This window comes from Sipha flava, unplaced genomic scaffold (genome assembly GCF_003268045.1).
Source record: "Sipha flava isolate LNK unplaced genomic scaffold, YSA_version1 77_pilon_pilon, whole genome shotgun sequence".
Classification (NCBI taxonomy): Eukaryota; Metazoa; Arthropoda; class Insecta; order Hemiptera; family Aphididae; genus Sipha; species Sipha flava.
In genome coordinates, this window is record NW_020273617.1 from 1,139,444 (window position 1) to 1,164,318 (window position 24,875).

Genomic DNA, 24,875 nt, shown 5'->3' on the forward strand with positions numbered 1-24,875 from the left:
TTTGTTTTTGTTTTACGAAAAATATAATACGCGGAACAGAATAGAGTTAGAGATAAACGGACAGATTTTAAACGTAAAATTATAATATGGTTGGAATTGTTAAGGTACTACAAATATCGAAGGATACCGCGTTGTTAGTTAGTTTTGAAGATTGTTGAAAATGTTTTAAATGTTTCTACATAATGAAAAAAGATTACGGCGAAATCCGAAAAAGCCATGTGCAAGGATATCGGAGTTATATTCCACTTACCAATCGAGTCTATTTTTAAGCATGAATTCGAAGTTTTACGTATGGATGATGGTATAGCGGTTGGACGAAAGAATAGGGTACCTATTATGTTGAAGTGTTGGTATTTGGTATACTCATTAATAGTAGCTGCTCGCAATAAATATTCTGGGGATACTTAAATTATTTAACATATACTTCATACCATAACGAACAATAAAAACACTTTTACTGGAAAATTAACTATACCTAATACTTAATTTAATATTTAGTTAATATTTTTAACTTAATTTAACTGTGCATTTTTTTATAAGCTAATTCAATTCTACAATTTTTTTATCTGGGAATTCGCAGATGACGGTGTATAGCGATGGCACGAAAATTATTGTCGTGAACCCAGTTTCAATAGCGTCTATAATACGCGGATTATTCACCCCGATCCCTTCCGTCCAACAAGCCAAACCATTACACGTTAAAATTGAACCTATTGGACGTCAGTTCGACCGTCGTCGAAATTACTAAAATAGTGTTTCTATCAAAACAACTAACTATAGGTTTTATCATTGATTATGAACACTAGTATTTATAATCAATGGTTTTATATTTTGTAGCCATAAATTAATAATTATAAATATAAAAAACGCTATAACAAATTTTCAAAAAAAATAAACATATTTCCATACATTTTTAAATACTAATTATTTACAAGTAACTGTTTTTTATTTTTTTTTAATAGGAAACACAGTCTCAAAATCTCCCCTGATGAGCTGCTCTTTCTCATTAATTATTTATACTATTTATAATCAAGATATAATGTTATATTCGTTCCTCGAATTGGGAACAATTAACAAGTTTTGCTTGGAAAGCAAGGTACCACCGGGAGGACGACTCGTGTAAAGAGTGTTGACTTATAATATTAGTAAACGCAATTCGTCAGTATAAAAAAAAAATGTTCACTACGTATGCAAAAATAAAAATTAGATAGTCAACACCACTATTAATGCTAAAATGCAGGAAAAAATTGTATTCCGCCGATTGGCAGTTTCTATATACGAATCGACATAATATTATGAATTATGATTACAATGGCAAAAAATAAAAAATTAACATTTAATCATTGGGATAGAAAAAATGGACATTCCACTTGCTATCAATTTATTTATTTTGGTCATTGTATTTCTAGATTTTATTGAAGGACTTTGAAGACCGAGGCAAGAATTTAACCAGTTCCTTAAAAATAACTATTGTTCGCACATCACTTGTTATTTGTTTTCATTTTATATTCTTTTATTAATATTTTATTTTTATGTAACATTTATTTAAACTATACAGTGTCTGCTTAAATATCACCTTTTTTATAGATATTATGGACATTATTAGTGAAAAACTAACAGCTACAGTAAAATATGTACAATAAAGTCGATAATAATTATCTAATATAATACAAATAATAATAAATCTTTCATAAATGTGTAAATGTTAAGTTAAAAAAATAAGCAAAATCGATTAGACATAATACAAATATCAAGTATCCACGCACTAATACGGTATAAATAACTAAAAAAATAAACAATATGCATAAATTATCGATCATTAGTCATTCTTTACCTTTCAGTGATGACGATGTAAACGCAATGCTATAGCTGATTTCAAATTGGTATACCTACTGGAAATTGCTACTACTTAATATCCTCGTTTTTTTTATAAAATTTAGTGTCCACTGCAAATGTCATGTTTAACTAATACTTTAGACAGCTTCCTGCAATTATTTCATGTATATAAAAATAACCATAGTATAATTTATATTACATATTTAAATAATTACAATTTTACATCAATTCAACTATCTAATATAATACATGACTTGATTTACAGCATAAATAAATAATTCTTTTTACATCCCTCACATTCCTTTAAATTATCTCTCGGTTATTCTCCTTTTTATACTACTTGCATTTAAATGACCATAATTGGTTGAGATTTGGAAAACTATATTTACCAACATTGTGCAAACATGATGTATTTTTTTTTTTTATCATATTTCCATATTATTGTGATGAGGGGGGGACGAATTAATTTTCCCCAGGCCCTAAAAATCCTTAGAACGGCTTTTTACTGTACAATATTAACACATATATAAGTATATTATGATTCATACGCTGCCGAATCTAACGGAATAATTATTATTTTATTAGCTTATTTTGATAAGTATAATCAATAGTATAATATATAAATAATACATCTACTAAGTATAATATACTATCATCCTATGTAATAATCGCAAAATATTGAACAGGTATATAGAAATATGGAAAGATATAGAATACAATATAATAACGACGATATAATAATAAATATAACAATAATATTTATATAAATATAGGTAAATATATGTTGAGCAAAGTCGTAAACATATACCTACATATTATGGCAACATTATATTACACTATTGCGTTTTACGAAGTAAAAAACGCACGCAGCGTTGTACATAAACATAAGCGTAATAAATATATAGGTCTTATATGTTACTATCAAAAGTGAACGATAAAAAAAAAACTGTTGACTGAAACCTCAAATCTATTATAATTGTGAATCGGTACGTATTCTATAATGCAGTGTTAAATTTAATTTACTCGGACAAAGAATTCGATAAAATTAAAATATTTGATTTGCCCATGGTACGCTATTGGGTTATTGTTAGACATGCATAACACGTGTTTTACTTACACACATTTATAGTATGACTCACATATTCATTAAAATATTCAATCATACTCATAATATGTAATGATTATGTATTACATAATTATTATAGTTTATTCGATTAATATATATGTAATAATTAATAAGTATATCTATACTAATCAAGTTTATGAATGGGTGACCATTATGGGTCTGTGGCTATGTGTTTATATTCATATGAGTAGTCTTATAAAGACACCAAGTACAATTAAAACATTAATCTAATGATTAGATTAAATTTGAATTCACAATTAATTTTCGTTTAAAATAATAATGTTTGATAATACTTCTATGATATAATAAATAATTGATAACTCTCATACTATTTTTTGTTATTTTAATTTATTGTCAATAATTCAGTTAAATCTTTCAGCTTCATTATAAATTACCATTGTTTAAAATAATTGCTCGACAAATAGATGAATTATTTAACGCATAAAATTTATTTTTTTTAGTTCTATATGATTTAAAAACATTTTATCTTTTATTTATAAAATTTGAGGTCAATATTACGCAACATTTTTGCAATCTAATTCAATTTTTACTTTATTTTGTCAACATCATTTTTTTAAAAAAATATCAAATATTTTAATTTTTATAATAAGAAGAAAATATTGATGAATAAAAATTTAATATCGATTAGTATATTACAATATTAACCAATATTATAATTATTTAAAATTAAGATGAACATATTAGAATAACACATCAAATACCATTTCACTATTCCGTTCGTTTTATTTTAAGCATTATAAATAATAATGAATATTATTATTCAATATTCGATTTTTCTACATTAACATTTTCAGAAAAATATTTTATTTCACAATATGAAATTTAAAAATGTCGTTAAAATAAAATTAAACCTTAAAAATAATTTTTACAAAATATAGTAGTGTGAGAGGAATATATGCCACCGTCTGTACATAAAGTGTATTACTAATATAAAAGCTGACAGTATGATATGATACTAACTTGTAACGAATTGTTACAGATTATAAGTAAAACTTAAAAGTAATTTAGTAACAAGTAATACAATCGCACTTTTCAAGTAAATAATTTAACTTATAAATAAAAGTGATATATGTTATTGCACACGATAACATGAGCCAATTCATGTTTAGATTAGTTTATAGATTATATTATAGATTATAGATAATATCGAAAACGAATTCACTCAAAGTTGTAGATAGAACCTAGTGAAATATTTAGACCGAATAATAATAGTGTACATAAATTATTTGTTTAGTTTCGTAAATGTGGTCGTACGTGTATTTATTTCAAAAATATGTACACACATTCTAACATTAATTACTTGTTCAACACGTTTGAATATTATGCAGTTGTACAACATCTACATTTTTTTTTTTCTATTGCGCATACAATTTCTAGTTATGCTCCATTATCTCCATTTGGCTCTATGTTTTAAAATAAATTTAAATTCAATTTAAAGAATAAAATTCAGTTATTTTATTCTAATTTTTTCGTTACAAAAATAGGAAATATGCTCAAAACTATTCAAAATTTCACCCAAGTTCTAAAAATTATTATTTATTATCTCAATAGATAAACATTATAAAAATTATGTAAAAAAATTATTAAAACTAGTTATGTAGTAGTGATTCACTCAACAGGAAGAAATAATAATAATCAAAAATAATAGAATAAATCATTTTCAACAACTTACATATTATGTATACATATGTGAATCGTGAAGAAAATATTTACAGCTTCAACAAAATAGTTAAAATACTTAAAAATGTATATAAATAAATGTCCACATTTAAATTAAAACTTAGTAATTCAAATATTTCGAAAACACATTTATATGTACAAATTGGTTAGAGACAACAATTACAGTACAATGATACTATATGGTAAAAAGGAATAACGCTATAATTAATAACTTATCGTAAAAAATTCTGAGTTTATAGAGAAAATATCTTAACATATAATGCTATTTAATTACACTACATCATTACATTATGTATACTTATATCTAAGTAGTTATAACGTATATATATATAGTTCTGTATTCTGTGTCTTATTATGTAAATATTGTTCGATAAAGTACTGGTTTTTGTTAACTCTACTTTGTGAATTCAATCCATTGGAAAATTTGACGGAAAAAAAAGCTGTGTACTATAGATAGTATTGAAACTTGGTTCACAAAAATGTTCGTGTCACCGTCATTAGTTATTGTATGACGTCATCTGTGTTTATATATAGGTTCGTAGATAAAAAAGATCGTAGAGTTGAATAAGTTTATAAACAAATTTAGTATTAGTATTAAATTAAGTTAAAAATATTAAATTATGGAGTATAATAGTATAATATGTAATATAATTATGTATTAAGATAAATTTTCCAATAAAAGGGTTTTTATTGTTCGTTGTTGTATGGAGTTTATGTTAAATCATTTAAGTCCACTGGGATATTTACTACGAGCCGGTACTGTTGGTGACAGCTGTACAAAGAATGGGATTGGGACAGGATTTGAACTTTGTACTTTTTTATCGTATAATTTTGTATACTATAGTTCACAAGCTAGGAAAAATATGTTATAGTCTTTAATTTATGTGAAATCAATAATAAATGACATTCGAAAAATGATTCTGAGCAAAGGTTAGAACTCAGAATAATATAAATATATGGAATACTTTATTTTAAAACAATTGCATTTATAGTGTTTTACGGAATATTTATAGCTTAATATTCATGTGTTAAAATTATAAATTTAAAAATGTTAAATAAAAAATGTACTTATATTAATCGTATGATATGCTAAGTTAACACAACATTTGTTGTATGCAGTAGCGTAGATACAATTCTTTTCTGGGGGGGGGAGTGTTTAAGAGTAAGTTTTTAAGTGTTCGTAGTATATCTTAAAACGAGATCATATATAATAATATTACATTTAAAATAGTGTTATTATGTCCCGTATTAATGAAAATTATTTTGTTATTCAATTTTTAATATATACCTAATCATAGTAAAATCAAAATATTTTACTATAATATATAAATATTAATAAATAATAATCAAATATCATTAAAAAAAAAATCTGTGGGGGGGGTGGAAACCCCTTACACCCTCCCCGTAACTACGCCACTGGTTGTATGACATAACGATTTAAACAATAAAATTGTTTTAGAGCATATTTTTGCATATTTCGATATTTAACTAGGTATTCATTTTTATTTTAAGGGCTTATTTTACGTTTTTAATAGCATATTTTATCTTTTAGCACATATTTAGATATTTTTTTTATATTTTTGAAATATTTACTAGGTATTGTAATATACGGGGGTTAATTTGTTTATGAAAAATGTAGAAAAGTTTTATGAAAAAAATGAAGATTACGACATACTAACATTTTTAAATAACGAAAGTTAATCAATTCAAACCGATGAAAATTTATCTCCAAATTAAATTATATATTTTTTAAATACGCACTTGTTACTTTTGTAGATGTGTAAAGATAATTTTCAAAATATAAAAATTTGTTGACTGATAAATGCCAATCAATGATTTTTGAAAATATAACTAAAATGATTGCATTACAAAGCAATATACATTTAGAAAAAAATAGATTTAATTTAAGATATATTTTTGATATTAATTGATATCTTTTTTTCTTGTAGATGAAAACTACCCACAAAATGATTTTGGTTATAAAATTCCTTTAAAATGGATAAAAAAGTGTTTACAATAGGGTTACATAATTTAAATGTGATTTTTTTATGTATTATTTTAATTAAATGTTCAAAAATTAAATTTTTTTTTTGCTAAATTTCGAGTACATATTTTTTAAATTTTTTTAATGCATATACTTGTGTACGTTAAAGATTTTTTATCACATATTTGGTTGGTTTTTAATGCATATAAATCCACGCTATGATTATGAGTTATGTAAGTTAGAGTATGTAGCAATCACGTGCAGGAGCGGTTCCAGGGTGGCCTAGGGGCCATGCCCCCCAAGCCCGTACCGTATTTATAAAAAAATATATATTGTTAACAAAAAATGCATATTATAATATGGAGTATCATATGAAACGCACACGTTTGTAGATAAAGCCATAGATGTATGACGGTTAAAAAGAGTTTCTCCACACTTCGGAGACTAAAAACCTGGCTTCGTTCAAGGATGACTGAAGATAGATTATCAGCATTATGACTAATTAATGTATATCATAAAGTAGATATTCTAGATCAAATAGATCATATTATTGATATTTTTGCCAATTTTAAAAATAGACGACTTGAATTTGTATTGTAAAAATTGTTGTTTTTTTCTGTTATAAGATTATGTAAAATTATAACTTGCCCTACCCCTAACCAGTGCTCGACTTGGCAAAATTAAAGAAGGGGGACTCTATTTACTTTAAAAAAAAGAACTCCCCAAAACTGGCTGAGCGTTATAATAGTAGGGGGACGCTAAAATTTCTGAAAATTAGTTGGGGTACTCCGTCCCTCTGCGTCCCCCCACAAGACGAGTACTGTCCCTAACCAAGGCTCTAGAGCCGTCCCTGATCCCGTGTTCAAATTTTACTAATAATTATAACTGTTTCAAACACAAAAATGTTTAATTATGTAAGCGTTTACATTAAACAAATCATTGAGATAATTTTTATCTTAACCATGATTCTTTATTATTTCGGCCATTTTATCACGAATATATTAGTAAATAATATTGCATGTGTACATTCAATTTATTCATAGTAAATATTTTTAGCGGTGTACCGATAGCATCTTTACCAATTTAACCAATTTGAAGTATTGGACTCATTATTTATTACGCGATGCAATTTTGTTTGTAAGATGATCGAACGATCAATGAGATAAAGGGTTCATTTCAATTCAACATGAAGAACTTTTAAGGTCTACCTAATCTAACAACAATTTTGAGGGCAATTACTTTCGACTAATACTACGAAAAATGTATGATCCTGGAACTCTAATAAAAATGATGTAATCTTACGTGTTTTTTTTATTAAAAAAAAAAAATATCAATGTATAAAATACAGGACGATTACAACTAATAATAGTTTGACTGTTTACCTGATAGTTCGCAATCCAACTAAAATTGGTTTACAATAAGATATTTTGAAATCGATTCAAAAAAAACATACGTATTAGTAGGATATAATTGTATGTTCTGGGAATCCTCCCCCTAAAAAACGGCTCCCAGGCAATTCGCAATACACCAAACCTATCAAAAACCTTATGATTTGCCTTTTAAAATACAACCCCCAACACAAACAAATCTAACCACATTACCTAACTTATATTAGAAACTCTCAACACAGATAAACCAAACAAAAATCACGACTTTCCTGTTAAAATTAACTCTAATCATAGACAAACCTGTCTTAAACCACAACCATATACATTTGAAGAAGATATATAATAATATTATATTTATGACTTACATATTGCAGTGCTAGTGTTATTATTTATTTCTATACATTTCAACATTTGTAAGCTATCATAATCATAAACATTGCATTAAGAAAAAAAATCCGATTCTGACCGAATGTGTACCTTACTAACACTTACGATTTAACTACCCATAATACTACCAGAAATATGAATAATATTCTAGACATTATGAAATATGATTAAGATCAGTAAATCACCAAAAGCAAATTAATTATTTTCCTACGTTACCTAGGGAAATTTTGATCATAATTACAATTGAGTAGGTAATTTTGTAGTTTTGTAAAAATAAATATCATCAACTGGCAACTAATAAGTTATCCGCAGTGATAAACGCATTTTTACGATTATATTTAATATTCTATTGACGTTCGAATTGCATTTATTAATCATACGACAATTGAATGATGTGATAAATAATAATATTCAATATTATGTTAGATAAGATAATTTTAAATCAAAAAATTGGATTTATCCCGTTTAATAAAGATTTTATGTAGAATATATTTATAGAAAGTACAGGTAATTTTAAAAATAAAATTGGGTGTTATGTTATTGTTTAATTTGTACCAATGAAACTCATCACTATTATCAGGGCCGGCGAGGGTTAGAGCTCCGGGGCTCGTCGTTTTGACCTTGTACAATGTTTTTGTTGTACCAAAGCATGCACGAGTGGTCTTGGTCAAAAAATTGCAAAAAGAAGGGGCCCCGGGGCCCTCAGTAGTTCTCGCCAGCCCTGACTATTATGTATATTTAACTCAGGTGTGGATCTAGAACTATAATTAGGGAAGGGGTAATTTTTTCGAAACAAAAAAATAATATACAGTTACAAAATAATAATAGTAAATTATTATTGTTAATTTTTAATGACAATGCTTAATTTATTTTGTTTTAGAACATATATTAATTTATAAATAATCACGAAGGAACTAATCTTGATGGTTTTTTTTCTTTGAAAGGTGTCATGACTTCCTCTGGATGTATGTCTGAATTAACTACCCTATAGAATCTAACTTAAAAGTAATATTATATATATATAAATTTATTGTTTTTATTTTCTAGAGCATTTAAGTTAGTATATTAGTCCATTATATCGCGGACAAATTTAAAGATAGTTACTTCATTAATGTCCATTACCAGTCTGGTATGTAGAGGGCTCAGGATGCATTTCTTCAGGACTCTCAAAATTATAGAAAAGTGCTTATAAGTAGTGTAAAATATAAAAAATTTTAAAGGTACCTTATTTAAAATATACAAACAATTAAGTTAACTACATAGTTAGCATAATTATTTCTACTCATAATACTACAATTTTATATAAATAATACCTTATAATATACAACTTAATATTTTTTTAATGATATGCAATTTGTACAGTTTTTTTTTATAATGTTAATTGTTTAGTTCTCAAAAGGTTGGCAGTAATTAAAATTATATAAAAAAATAAATTATGATTATAATTTATAAATTTTTAGAAATGAGGGTCTCTCAACACATATTCAACCAAGGGTCCTCGACGTATTTGCAGCCAGTCTTTCATAAATACCTGTTCAACTCGTTCTTGATTTATTTAACCCATATATTTTTTTACAACAAACAATAGTACACAAACATAATTTGTAACATATTCATTATGCAGTGATGGTTTACTGTCTCGTACACAATTATGCTATATTATAGGATTACATGAGATGTTTGAACACGAGAAATCATTTAGTGTATAATTGCTGGGTAGCATCAGCTGCAGCATCTAAAGTAATGTATTTAATTCAATTGCGTGGTCTCGAATCATAGTTAGTAAGGTAGTCGAGTAACTCGCAGTAGTTCAGGCATGTATTTGTGTGAAATTGGCTCCACTACTTTATCCATTACCTACACGCCAACATCGAACTGACCAGAAGGAGCGAGAAAAGCTTCACTGAAACGGTACGCTGATTTATAAGTCACCACACACAATTTATGTATAAATATATTATTTCTATTTATAAATATAGCAAGGTAATTAAAAATAATTTAATTAATTAATTAGTAATTTGAATCTTTTAAGTAATATAAAAATTGCAATCAATTATTTTTTTAAGCAGTGTCATTTAGTACAAGAAAATCATATTTTTAAATATTAGAAAAATAGTTTTATTTTTAAAACTAAATGATTGTATTCACATAAAATTTCAAATTTCATGCATTAAAAGTCAGTCAGTTATAATTTTTTTTTAACTTATACTATTTAAATTTTAAATATTAATTAAATAATATTTTAAATAAACTGAAAACTGACTTCAAGTATTTAAAATAAATAGTAAAACTAATAATAAATAATAATTCAATTGTTTTAGTGTTGATATACAACCATATATTTTACCTATCTTAATGAAACCAAGAAGTAATGCTGAAATAATTTTAACAAAATAAAATGTAGTTTTTTAAATTTTTTTTCTAATATGAATTAACTAAATAATTTTAAGTCAGTATTAAGAGAAAGTAATGGAAGACCATTAAAAAAATACAACTGATTAAAACCACAGTAGTTATTTTATTGTGAAAAAAAAAATGCAATTTATTTCAATGGGATAAACCTAGAGCTGTGAGTGGCACCAATACCAGGTCTACCGTGCTTGACTGGTTTGTATGTGACACTGAATTCACCCAAATAATGACCAATCATTTCAGGCTGTAAAATAAAATAACATATTGAATATTACTATTCTAAACCAGAACAGTTAAAATAATAGTCTTATTTACAATCTGATGTTATACTATAAAATGTACTAACCTTGATTTCAATTTGATTGAAAACTTTTCCATTGTATACACCAATAATGCTACCAACCATTTCAGGAACAATGATCATGTTGCGGAGATGAGTTTTAACTGCTTCAGGTTTTTCCATTGGTGGAGCATCTTTCTTTGCACGACGTAATTTCTTTACCAATGCTGACTCTTTACGTTTAAGACCACCACGTGAGAAACGCCTACGAGCGCGCGAGTGCAACAGCTCGATCAATTGTTCCCTGTAGTAGAGATTTTGATAAGGTAAATATTATTGACTATAGAAAAGTATAGTTGTAATTTACCCTTGGATATCTAAAAGTTGGTCCAAGTCAACACCACGGTAGGTGAATTTACGGAAAGGCCTTTTCGCCTTGTGCTCAACTTCAGTCTGAAAATATAATTAATTTAATTTAATTACGATTTCCAGCATTGCAATACTAAGAACACATAATCCAATCGTTCTGTGAAACGCAGTTTAAATGAAGGGAGTGTTCAGAAATCACATCTGAAAATGGTTTGGATATATACCCGGAAAGTTTAATATACTCATTAAATTATTTTCATGTCAATTTTATGAATAATAAATAATATAAATACATGGTACCCCCACCATCCCTCTAAGGTAAAATCTTCGTCGTGCAAAGTCGAACACGAACCCATTTCGAATTGATAAAGACCACGCATTCAAACGCAAGAGAAGTGTTTTAAAGTAATAGAAACACTTTTTAAAATAATAAAAAACGCCGTACGAGCGAGGTCGACGCCGTGTATGAAAATTAATTGTAGGTTAAATTTTTGCCGTAATCTTAAACGAATGGCGGACATTCATTTTGATTAGCGTTAAAATTGTAATTAAAGTAGAACAAAACTTACAGTATTTTCAGCCATGATTGATCAGACGATCGGTGGAAGTTTTCCGAAACTGTTTTATGGGAAAAGCGTGACTTCTTGTCGAACGAAATCAAAAACGTAAAGAGAACTGGAATGGTACGAAGTATGTGTAAAACACGTTTATTGTGTGATCGTTTCGCAGTGCTACCAATATGTATACATTTTGTGATCATGTACGTTTATATTACATCTTTGGAATATCAATATCCACAGATATTTATATTTAAATTTATCTGTACCTATATCATTCTTCCTTATCATTTTTGATAAAACACCAAACACACGATTGTCAATATTTCTTGATACGTATAATGCCATTGGCGACTTTTTGATTTTGTGACGGCCGTAAAACGTTTTGGTTTTTGTTTTTTACTTCGATTTCGGGACATAAAACCCGTGTGAAAAATCGAAATTCATCAATAGTTTTTCCGATCATGTTTAAACCTCCCTTGTTGGAAGTAGAAAGCTGGAAAGGCGATTGGGGATTGCCTTCAATCGATTATAAATGCCTCGAAGTTTTGGTAAAGTCGTAGTTATTTCTTCCTTCCCATGTTTATACTGAATTGTTGATGAATTTTTTCAAAGGTCTCATAATAATTTTATGTCTTATTATTTAGGCTTTTGCCAGATTTACAAATGCACCAATTAACATAAATCATTCAAACAACCCGTTCAAATCTGTCACTGGCCATTTACCGGTTGTAAGTTACAACAAACGATTGCTAATGGATCGGGATGGTTTAATCGATTGCCTTGATAAGCTGGTAATTTCATTTTACCTTGTACTATTCTTCAACTAGGCATGTATTTTATTGTTTTGATTGTGTTTTAAGAATCTTAGCCCAGATTGTGGTCTTACTAATCTTCAGTTAGCTGAAGAACATGCTGCCATCAGTATGATTGATGCCCAACTTGAACCAGCGTTACTGTTTTCTTGGTAATCAAGCTGCAATGACTCAATTTTATACTCCTATCTAATATTAATATTTTTTGTTTTTATTGCAAAGGTGGATGGATGAAAGCAATTGCCTAAATTTCACAAAACCATTGTATCGAAATGCATTAAAATTTCCATTCAATTGGTATTATCCTAATGTATATGAGAAGGAAGCTAAGCACAAAATATATACATTATACAATCATTTAGAATCAGATAATGATATTATGACTGAGGTAAAATAATTGATATACTGCATAAAAATATTTTTTTGCTATTAAATTATAATTTTTTAGATCTATGCAGAAGCTATAAAATGCATGAATAGTTTGGAAGGTCGTTTAGGCAACAATTTTTATTTCTTTGGTTCACATCCGACATTATTAGATGCTGTTGCATATAGCTATTTGGGACCACTGTTAAAAGCACCCATTAATGGAAATAAATTACAAGCACATTTGAAGACTTGTAAAAATTTATGTATCTGGATAGACAGAATAACAAGAGAATATTTTAAAATCGATTGGCAAGCACATAAATGTAATGAAAAGAAAATATTGGAAGAATCTAGACAGCAAATGAATGTGGTACCTTGGTATAAGAAAGAAGAGACAAAAAACATATTAATTGGATTGGTTACAATGGTTACAATGGTTATTTACTCATTTAAAATTGGTCTCATTAGTGTGAGTTGTTATTATTTAATCATAAATACAATAAATATTGTATTTTAATTTTCTTTTTTTTAGGTAAGCGATACAAGTGATGAAGAAGACGAAGATTGATTATGCAAATTAAATTTCAATTTAGTTAGTGATTTGTTATTTATATTTTTTTAATGTTCCTTAATTTATTAGATTTTAAATAAATGGATCAAATTACTTATAGTTTTTAACAAAATTATACTTCTTTTATATATATATATATACATAAACATCAAGGTTTTAAGCAAAACAAAATCATTTAATATTTATAAATTTATGTTCGACTTCATAAATTCCAACAGGTTGGTTTTGTCTATCATCATAATCAACCCATTCTCTCTCTTCCAAGTTTACATCTTCAAACATGGTATTACTATCTACTCCATGACATTTAAATCCATTTCTAGGTGAAAAGTCAATAATTGATACTCCTCTACAATCAAATGCAACAATACTTTTAAATGTATTTGAATCTTCTATTGTATACTTTGTAATTGTTTCTGGTAAAATATCTTAAATAAAAGAATATTAATATTAGAATCTTTTAATAGTAATAATATAATATTTTATGTTTGAGCTTACCAATCGAACAGTCTCTTGAACACATTTTACATTTGGTGACTAAATTTGCTTTGCCTCTACTTCCTTTCATCGGAACCGTCTCCTAAATATTATAATGTTTCATAAATAATAAACTTAAAATTTAAAATAATGATTTATATTTAGAAATAATAAATATTTACATCTTGAGATAAATAAATCCATTTGTCAGACTCTTCACCACAATTTGTGCATCGAAACTATAGACAAATTATAGAAAATAGTTATTTTATATTAATAACTATGATCAGTCAAGTAATAATTATTATTATCATCTTTTACTTAATATTGCATTTCCTGTATATAATTTTTTAAATAGATATTCAATGTTTTAACAATAAGTTATATCTCAGTTTATGAATATTATTTATTTATAATTTATAATGCAAATGTTGTATAATTAAGCAAAGTTAAGTTAGATTTTTTTAAGGATTTAATGCTAAAGTAAGGAATAATTTATATTTAATACTATCAAAGCCTCATGACAACTATAGTTGAACTAGGGTTCTATTTAGATAAATCTATGTCAAGTATAGTTGACATGATGTCCATTCATTTGTATACATAATTATTTGACTCTGATTTATTCTAATAAATATTATGATAACATGGTTTTTTTTAAACAGTTTTCTGTGTATCGAGTGGTGTACTTGGTTTTAAAATCCAATAGCTGAATAGCGATATTAGTAGTGTTCATTGTAGGCATACTATTTTTATTTTTTAAGAGTGACACTGTATGATTCTTGCATATGTTAACAGTTTGATTTTTAACAATTTGTAATTAGACAGAATAAATTCTAACCCTCCATAGTTTTTGACTATAATAATAATATGACAGGTATAGACCGAGCAGATCAGATGATAAGATACTACCAGACTACAAAGAAATGGTTACGTTGGTATAATAAAGTTTTTTTTACACTATGGACATAAGCTTATGGAATGCTAATTATTTGTACTAGTAAAAAACAAGTATGCCACATTTAGATTTTAGAAGAATTGTTACTTTAATTGGTGTTATGTGTATTTACTTGGTATATAATTCCATATATTGTATTTAATCCATAGATTGTTTATACTTCCAAAGATAATACATAATTCCATAGATACAAAATAATCCATAGACAATATATAATCCATATTTGTATAATAAATAAATAAAAATACAATAAAATAAAAAATAAATAAATAAATCTATGGAATTTTATGAATTTTATTTTTTGGTTTTTTTATACGACTTTTCAAATTATGGGGTAGCCATGAACATATTAATTCTTGATTGAAATTAAAATGATTACTGAACAATTAAAAGTTCACATGATGAAAGAACAAACAAGTGGCTAATCAATCACATATAACTATGTCTATTATTGGTTCTTACCTTACATAACAATATAAAACACAATAATAAATTAAATTGTCAATTATCAATATCAAACAAAGCTTATAATCATTAACATAATTTTCAACTAAGAAAACTAAATCTATCATAGTCTTCCCAATTAATATAAAATATTTAAATCATATGCTTTATACTTAAACCGATGTTAGGAACACTCATTCTTAAGTCTAAATTATTATATTTTAAAAATATGAACTTCAAGTTTTCAGTTATGAAACTAAGTACCTAATTTATCAGGTCTAAAAAAATATTGAATATTATCAATTTGTAATGGCATATTATTATTGATAATATAAATATATAATACATAAGCGTCCAAGACGAACGCACCCTGTTTACCTTAAATAACTGTTAAATTAAAAAAAAAAATTTATAAAGAACTTTTTATCAAAAATTTAACCTAGTTTTTTTCATAGAAATTTTTAAAAATATAATAACATACTTTTAAATACCACCGAAAGTCTTCACCATCCGCTTGAAGTTCTGTTACGTTTTCCAAATTTGCTTTAAATTGCAAAGCAATTTTCTGAAAGTTAATAAATTTTGATTAGTTGAATCTTCACAATTGTTTTAAAAAATGGCAATACTTACAACCATGTTTTTGAGAATATCTAAGAACAGTATTATAACAATCGTGGTAATTGTATAAAAAGTGATATAACTAAAATTGTTTTTTTTTTAAAATTTCAGTATGTATGCTTAAATAGACCAAGTTACTGTTGAAATTAAATGTGTGATAACATAGATTATATTTTAATCTGTAGTGATAGTAGAGATAAGTCATGTTATCATGTTACCTTACCTAGTGTTTTAAAATACAAATTTCATAATTGAAGCACAGAATGAGTTACATTCAGTGCTCGAATCGGGAAAAATTAAGTAAAGGAGCTCATTCCAACGTTTCGAAAATTGCGTTCCACATGCGCAATTATTAAACACAGATCCGTAGGGGGGCTTCGTCCTTCACCCTTACTCTCATCCAACCATACATATATTTTGAATACCACATTTCAGCTAAACAAATATTTTAATTTCAAATATAATATATTTTGATAGCAATACCAACATCCTACATGTTACAATAGAAAATAAAAATAAAATAATTATTAACATAATTGTAGGCCATCAGACAGTTTTATGAATCGAACGATATAATCATATATTTGGTTTTTGTTTTTATCTATTTTTACTCTTTAGTGTGGGCCATAGCCGAAGATTAGTCGTGGTGCGGGCGTTTATATTTTTCCAGAAATGACGACGTTGTCCCTTATTATAACCACCATATAATCTTTAATTATGAAAATAGTTTTGATATTAAAATTCGTTTTCAAATTGACGTAAATTGAAATTCACATAAAAATTATTTGGGACATCAATTAGGATGAACATGGCGTCCCCTCTTTCCGGTGAAAAAATATAGTTGGGGTACGCAAAAAAAATAGTAGAGGAGCTCCGTCCCCCTGCGCACCCACCATTCGAGCACTGATTACATTTGACCATTGGTCTTATATTATTATATATTTATTAAACAAATCAAATGATAAATGTATTCATATTAATGGATTTAACAGTGGTGCATTATCCGGGGGGGAGGGGATCCCGAATCACAACCCTCTCGGTAGAAAAAAAAATGTTTAAAAGCCTTACTATGAAGGTACAGAGAAGGAGAACATTAATTTATATTACGTGGTTGTAAATAATTCTTTATTTGTATTTATAATAATAATTAAGTAATATAATTATTAATTCATGTAGGTACCTACATGTAATTTTTATAATATTATAAAATCATGCAAGCAAAAATCATAGCATTTTCAATAATATTTATTATAAGATGAATTATTTAATTGGTACAGAGTTTTTATTGTCACCATCTAGATTTACAGGTAACTTCAAATGGCCAGCTTGCGCAAGAAAAAATTAGTAGGTAAGTGTTTAAAAACGGTTTTCTTATGTATTTTGTTTTTTTTGGCATAAATACTTATTGTATTTTTGACTTAAAATAAGTGATTTTATTTTTATTATTAGATGTAGGGTTGTTTTTGTTCTTTGGCTTTATTTTATGATTTGTGATAGGTATTTGTTTGATGGGCTATCCTTTTTATGGTGTTGGATAGATTTGTTGTTTTTTTTTTATGTATAGTTATTCTAGAATTTCTATAAGAATTCAAATTTTTCAATAATATAATTGGAACTCCCACCTTTAGTGATATTTTATGAGGAGGCAACCAGATGGTGTTTGTGAATTAAAAACTCAATAGGAAAATTTACCTATTCTTCACTATTAATAACTGCAATAGTAATCCATTTTTAGTGCTTGAAATCCACTAATTATTAGCGAGTTTATTGAGTCAGCTCGGTTATTTGTGGTTGTGAAAATAACACGGTTTTCCATATAATCCTACATAAGTCATAACAACCGTAATTGGTCAACTGCTATTGTTATTATTATATGAATATAGATATACAAATTACATGAAAAAAATTATTTTTACCGATGTCAACCCTTTAAATTAAAAATTTTGAAAATCGGGTGACGTGATGATACTAAAGAAGGTATTTGGAACAATTCTGTCAAAAAAAAAAAATTAAAAAAAGTTAAATAGCGTCTTCACAAAATGGGTACATAAAAAAGGACTGTTCTTTTATATATATGAGGATATCTTAAAATATTTAAATCATATTATTCAAATTTATAAATAATAATAATTTCTTAAAAAATAAGGTTCATAATTATAAAGTATATTTAAATTTAAATTCATCAATCTAATTTTATTTGAAAATATTCAAATTTTAATTCATTTGCTGTTATGTTTTTATTTTCAGAAATTGGACTTATTTATGTTTCAACCTTCATCAGGATTCGTTCGGGAGCCAGGTAACCCTTTTAATTTTTTTTTTGAATTATATACCTTAAATATATAATGGAATAAAAATAAAAATTAATTAACTTACATAAAATATCTAAAAATATTTAAATCATATGATTAAAATTAACTTATAATAATAAATTCTTAATAAATCGCCTTCATATTTATCAAATATAATTTAACTTTATTATTTAACATTTATATTTATTTTACATAAATTCATCAGTAATTAATTTGAGCGGGATAATTTTCATTTTAGATATAAATGATAAAAAGCTGCATCATCAAGACTTAATGCAGGATACACTGCTTAGCATTTACTCATGGGATTTAAAAATTGGAATAATGCAACATCAAAATTTAAAATGCATCAAAACACAAAAAATCATATTTATAATGTTAGGTAAAGGTTAGGAATATGTATGTAATGCATGTCAGATAGAAGTACCTATTGTTAAACATAGAAGAGTATCTAATAAAATTGATAAAAACCATACTCAACATTTTAGTTTAGATAAAAAGAGTGAAATGAAAAGGGCTTATTACGTTATATTATATGATTAATTCAACGGCCTAAAATGAATACTGTTTTAGTTAAGAAACATTGAACCTTATAAATTCTATAAGTTGTAAGCAAAACAGATTAGATTCCATGATGATGATTTTTGTGGAGCAATAATAGGCACCACAAATCAATCTAGAAGATGTAATTGATGAATTCAAGTTTATGTACCCAGGTAAACGTCGTCTTGAATAATAATTTATAGAATTTTTGACTTTTAAGAGAAATAAAATTATTAAAATTATCATTAATTTATTTATTTTTTTATTAATCCTGGCCCGACTTGTTATGTGGCTAAGTAGTATACTAAATTTTTCAATCTGTTTGTTATATGTACATCCTCAGCGAAAAAGTCCTGTGCATGCCTATAATGGCACGTATTATAATATTAAGACACTAACTGCTCGTCCGAAACATTATACTCATATGTAACGTAAGTGTTTTTAATCAACTCATTATATGTTATTCAAATGCCTTGATTTTGTTTGCCAAACTAAACGTTAGATTTATCTCTGGCCATAGCGGGTTATCTCGCGTCACGACGGTGGGGAATATTATGATAAAAATTTGACGATTAGGACGGTAAAAAAAATGTCCTGGGAGGCAACAACATTAATTAGTTCTTAATTGCGTTGTTAATTACCTGTCTACTCTTGTGTTGATCACAATTAAGATCCCGGATTAAAATTTTAAATGAATCCAACGTAAATACTATTACGAATGGTGTTTATTTATAATTCATGTTGTTAAGCTTTTTTTGTTTAACTTGACGACGCTAAAACGATATGTATGACAATAACATTGACCGGATATATAAAAATATAGTGCAATCCAGGGACGTAATTTCAACTTTTGAAAGAGTGGAGAAACTGATAAAATTTGCCAACTTCATAATATTTAAAAAATTATGGTTACCTATATATTTAAATATTTAATATTTGTGGACGATAAACTATCATTTTTCGGGACAAAACATGTAAGGATTAGTAATGCATAATGATGTCAAAAACATGAAACGTTTCAATTTACCCAATTAAATAATAACATTAACAGTTTAAGCGCCAAGACAAAAAATTCAGTTTTGAATATAGTGCCACGTAGGGTTTATATCCCTATGATGTGACTTGTAAATAGCACCAAGTAGGGTTTTGAAGCCCGTCATGCAGTACTTGTTTTTGTCGTCACGTACGGTCTTCAAAACTTTAACTTTACATGTTTTCTTAAGGAATTCAAATAAAGGGTGTCCCGTAGGACAAGTTTATGAAATAGTTCATTGAAATACCATGGCGTTTTAATTATATAACCAAGTTATAATATAGTTTATATCAAGAAAATTGTATACGGGTTATTTTCTTACGATTATTACTATTATATTATGTAAATATTCGTTAACACTTACAAATTTAATGTAATATTATCATTTTCACTCAGTACTCATTTCTATTCAAACGTTTATGCGTGTATCGAATACGTTTAGATAACATTGAACATGAGTAAACATAGTGCAAAAATACATAAAGCGTTTAGAGAGTGTAGTGAAAAAAAAAACGTAATAAAACCATAATTAAAAAGTCGTATTATTACTGCAATTGGACAACAGTAAAAAATGCAACTCGTTAACTAAACCACATTTTAGATTGTTGTAAATACCTTAAAAACATTAAAGATGTCTTTAAATCTGATGCAGCTCATTTAACCGATACAAGTATGTGGTATACATTTTAGTTTTATTTTATGATCTTATCACAAGATAACTTAAAAACGGTTTTAAATCCATGGATACTCACTTTTTTATTGCTAGTTGTAGTTTTTTAATTACCTATTAGGTAGTAAAATATAGGTACAAAATGATCATTAATCCGTGAATTTAAAACCTTTTTAACGTCACATTACACATAATAATCACGGTCGTATATGGTGACTAGATATCCAGATATTTAATGAAATAAATATTTATGGAAAAATAGAGTATGTACCTACTACTATTATTTACATTAATTATTTATGAACCCTTATTGTTTTTGAAACTTAACATACTGAAATTTCATAGTGTTAAATCTTACTGTATTTAAATTTTAACATGTAACTTTCTTGATAAACAAAATTCAAGTAATAATAAACATTAAAAATTGAAAATAAAATAAAATAATATAAATTTAATGACTAATAAAATAACTTAGGTATATCAATAACGATGATACAAGATCAATTTATTTGTTTTCGTGAAGGTCTGTTATGGTGACAGTACATAATTGTTATTTTAAGAGAGAACGGAAATGTTTGACAAGATTGGAAGAATCTTTCAAGACTATTATTTTGATGTATATAATTTCCTTACTGTTTTTGTGTATTATTATATGCGTTGAAAACGTTTGCAGACAGAGGCGTCATTTCAGTTTAAGGGCGTGCAAGCAATTAAAGAGGCCAATTTTTTCCCACCACCAGGCCAACATTTATGATTAGCAGTGATCACTGATAAGCCGTGGTTAAGGGCGCATTTGAGGAGGGGGGTGAAGGAGGCTTTCGCCTCCCCCATGGCTCGTATTTTTTTTGAATATAATACATTGATTTATTTAAAAAATGTCATGTATAAATAATTAAGAATATAAATTACTAGTCTATCATTTTAGTATGATAATAAATTCAATAATATGTCAATTTGATCACGGGTATCAACATCATAACATTTTTGGTTGTGGAACGAATAGTGATATTCCACGGATATTGCTATGGTTATAGACATTTACAACCATAACCGAGGTATTTATCACATAGATAAATTACTTTATATTAAAATAACACTTTTTTTACCACGTATTTACTAGTTAGCCATTTTTTGGTGCATTTATGCATATTGTATATTTTTGTATTTATTAGAGCTATATAAGTCCTTAATAATTTTGTTCGCCTATTTTTTTTTTACAACATAATCTCTGGTACTTTTTGTTGTGCATAGGTATTTAGTTATTTTTTTATGAACAAATGCATGCATAATTGTGTATTTTATAGAGCTAGAAATCCCTAACCCAAATAATAATCATAATAACTGACAATACTTGTTTCCATACTCTTTAACTTGCAAATATTGGCCAAAAATATATTTTTATAAATTGAAAACATGGTTAAGATCAAGAATAGGCCAGTATAGACTAACAAGTTTGGCTTTGCTGCATGTGCATAAAAATATTATTGTATCCATTGATGAAACAACAAATTTGCCAAAACGAAAAAAAGAAATTCGGAATTTATTGTTTGACTACTTACCAACCTTATGTTTTCTACTTAGATATTTATTAAATTAAGTTACCTATCTTAATTGTTTTTTAAAGTTTTAAAAAATAATTAATAGGTACTATTACTACTATGATTATTTATTGTTTATTTATATTTACTGTATTCCCGAGCTGATACAAGTCATTTTTTTCGCCCAACTTCAGCAAAATTACTTACTGATTCTGCTGGTAATGTGACAACTAGTGATAGGAATAATCAAATTAAATCATTCAATTATTATTTTTCAATATCAAAATAATCGAAATAATAGTAACAGACATATTTACCAAAAGAATATCAATTAAATTATTCAAAAAATTGGGTGTTTTACTCATTTCCCATTGGGTACTAAATTAAGAAGTCGACTGTCCATCAGTATTGTATTATAATTGTTAAAAATAATGAAATTACTGAATTTAACTGAAACTACAGTTACCTATTTGCTAAGGAGTTCGGTCTCATCATTTTGAGAGGCCCTACCGGGATTTTACCGGTATCTAAGTAGGCTAGTACGCACCTATAATCAATCGGAAAAAAAAGATTGAAGATCATCACCCCTATTTGGATTATAGTTTTGGCACCACAAGCGATCATACGATAGACAAAGCCAACTAATTATAAGCAGGCATTATATTTGATGTCTAAAATATACACAAGGATATATAATTATTTCATATTATCATAATTTGTTGATATCTTCATTGTTTATGGTTGACATTTTGTTCGGCATATTCGCAACCACCGACTTCATTTATTCGTTTATAATCTGGTTAATTCTCATGATCTGTTATTCGTATTCCGATCACTAAATGTATTATATAGTCTCATGAACTCGAACAAGGGTTGTTTTTAAGATAATTTATTATCACAGTAAAATGTATTTCTTCGGAATACTATACCAAAAAATATTCGTAATGTTACTTGCACAATAATTACTACAGATTTATAAAAATAATAAAGTGCAAAATGTTACTTAAAAATATATACATCAAAATAAGTTTCCATTGGATAAGATGGAACATGATATTTTCCATGCAACGCAGCTACATTTTTCTTGCTTCATTGTTCGGAGGCAAATTTCACCAACTTATAATTTCAATTCTCATATGTTGACATTCAATTGATGATTTGAACGGTCTTGATACTTATTTATTTTTCGTGAATGACGATTAAATTGTTATGACGGTGAACAAAAGTAAACTATTAAAGCACTTTTAGGCAATGAAAAAAAATTAATAGTTTTAGGTGAACGATAAACAAGGTGATAATGTATTCATAATTACTAGCAGATTTTGTACTACTGGTATCAAAAATATATCTAAACGAAATTATTATGTATGTTCATGCTTATAGGTAGCATTAAATATTTCAGTTTGATGACCATGTATTGAACGAGATTTTCGGTGAACGAAAAAGAGTACCAAAATACACAATGTCAGTTGAAGTTCAAATTTTTGACCCGCACGGTATAAGTATACGCAATAAAAATTACTTTTTTTTTAAATAACAAGACCATTTTTTTCTACATACTCCAATAGAGTATTTTTTTTAAAAATTTTTTGTCAACTTCAATATACTACAACTTTGCTAATTTTTTTTATTGGAAAAAGACTTTTTCGTAGAGAAATTATTCAAAAAAAAAAAAAAAACTACTCGAATATGTAGAAAAAAAATGGTGTTGCCGTTTAAAAAAAATTAAGTTGTATTGCACAAACGCACACCGAGTAAAAAATTTAAAATTTGGCTGAAATTATGTATTTTGATACTCCCTTTTATACACCAAAACTCCATTTGAATACAAGGTCATCGAACTGATATATTTAGTGATACCTTTTAGCATGATCATACTGTATATATATATTTATTTCTCTAAGGGATCAGAATATATTATTATTATTTGAAAAGATAAAAAAAAAAAAAAACAGAAAAAATAGTATATTGAATAATCTTGAAGAAACTACAAAAATATAAAATATTGTTTGTGTGACTATAATTAAAGCGTCTTAAGCCTTTTATGAGATTATTTAAAATATGTTCATTAGATATTTATACACTTTTCTGTATAAATAGTTGAAATATTTAAAAACAGGGGTGTTATGATTAATAATGGTAACGGTTCAATACACGATCTACGAATGTTAACCGAATTATCGATAAGATTGTATTGATCTATGAGTTTCTTTTATCAATACGAATGTTATTTGTCATACCATTGGTTAAATTTATCATAGTTAAAAACTAAGTATCATTAAATTATGTTATTTTATTATAACAGATCACAGATTAATGGTGTGATGAATAACTTTTATTTTGATAAAAGAAACCCATAATACAATACAACACTATCTGTATGTCGACTAACATTTGTAGATCACTTATTAAACCGTCATCTAAAGATTTCTTTAGGTTTCTTAACTAATTATTGGTTTGCTTTTACTCAGCCGGAGTATACTACTA

At 26.9% G+C, this 24,875-nt stretch overlaps 3 protein-coding genes across 3 annotated transcripts; 1 reads left to right on the forward strand and 2 right to left on the reverse strand.

Moving 5' to 3' along the window:
- Positions 1–10,920: 10,920 nt before the first annotated feature.
- LOC112692877 (40S ribosomal protein S15) lies at positions 10,921–12,182 on the reverse strand. Its single transcript, XM_025567693.1, has 4 exons — positions 12,053–12,182; positions 11,482–11,567; positions 11,181–11,418; positions 10,921–11,078 (listed from the first exon to the last, which is right to left on the reverse strand). Exons 1-4 carry the CDS (start codon positions 12,065–12,067, stop codon positions 10,965–10,967), a joined length of 453 nt encoding a protein of 150 aa, XP_025423478.1. The 5' UTR covers positions 12,068–12,182; the 3' UTR covers positions 10,921–10,964.
- Positions 12,183–12,344: 162 nt separating this feature from the next.
- LOC112692876 (metaxin-1) lies at positions 12,345–13,864 on the forward strand. Its single transcript, XM_025567692.1, has 6 exons — positions 12,345–12,591; positions 12,688–12,834; positions 12,904–13,007; positions 13,078–13,243; positions 13,304–13,693; positions 13,757–13,864. The coding sequence occupies exons 1-6, from the start codon at positions 12,505–12,507 to the stop codon at positions 13,790–13,792; spliced, it is 930 nt and encodes a 309-aa protein (XP_025423477.1). The 5' UTR covers positions 12,345–12,504; the 3' UTR covers positions 13,793–13,864.
- An 85-nt stretch (positions 13,865–13,949) lies between these two features.
- LOC112692858 (UPF0587 protein C1orf123 homolog) lies at positions 13,950–16,449 on the reverse strand. The gene is made up of 5 exons (XM_025567674.1): positions 16,305–16,449; positions 16,156–16,239; positions 14,455–14,511; positions 14,294–14,375; positions 13,950–14,223 (listed from the first exon to the last, which is right to left on the reverse strand). Exons 1-5 carry the CDS (start codon positions 16,308–16,310, stop codon positions 13,967–13,969), a joined length of 486 nt encoding a protein of 161 aa, XP_025423459.1. The 5' UTR covers positions 16,311–16,449; the 3' UTR covers positions 13,950–13,966.
- Between the last annotated feature and the right edge of the window lie 8,426 nt (positions 16,450–24,875).

Coding starts and splice junctions, on each gene's coding strand:
- LOC112692877 (XM_025567693.1), bottom strand. Junction 11,419..11,481: donor CAACTTTTAGATATCCAAGG/GTAAATTACAAC, acceptor TCTCTACTACAG/GGAACAATTGATCGAGCTGT. Junction 11,079..11,180: donor TCAATCAAATTGAAATCAAG/GTTAGTACATTT, acceptor TTTATTTTACAG/CCTGAAATGATTGGTCATTA.
- LOC112692876 (XM_025567692.1), top strand. CDS start 12,505: ATGTTTAAACCTCCCTTGTTGGAAGTAGAAAGCTGGAAAGGCGATTGG. Junction 12,592..12,687: donor ATAAATGCCTCGAAGTTTTG/GTAAAGTCGTAG, acceptor CTTATTATTTAG/GCTTTTGCCAGATTTACAAA. Junction 13,244..13,303: donor ATAATGATATTATGACTGAG/GTAAAATAATTG, acceptor ATAATTTTTTAG/ATCTATGCAGAAGCTATAAA.
- LOC112692858 (XM_025567674.1), bottom strand. Junction 14,512..16,155: donor ACTTTCGGTGGTATTTAAAA/GTATGTTATTAT, acceptor ATTTGTCTATAG/TTTCGATGCACAAATTGTGG. Junction 14,376..14,454: donor GGATTTATTTATCTCAAGAT/GTAAATATTTAT, acceptor TATAATATTTAG/GAGACGGTTCCGATGAAAGG.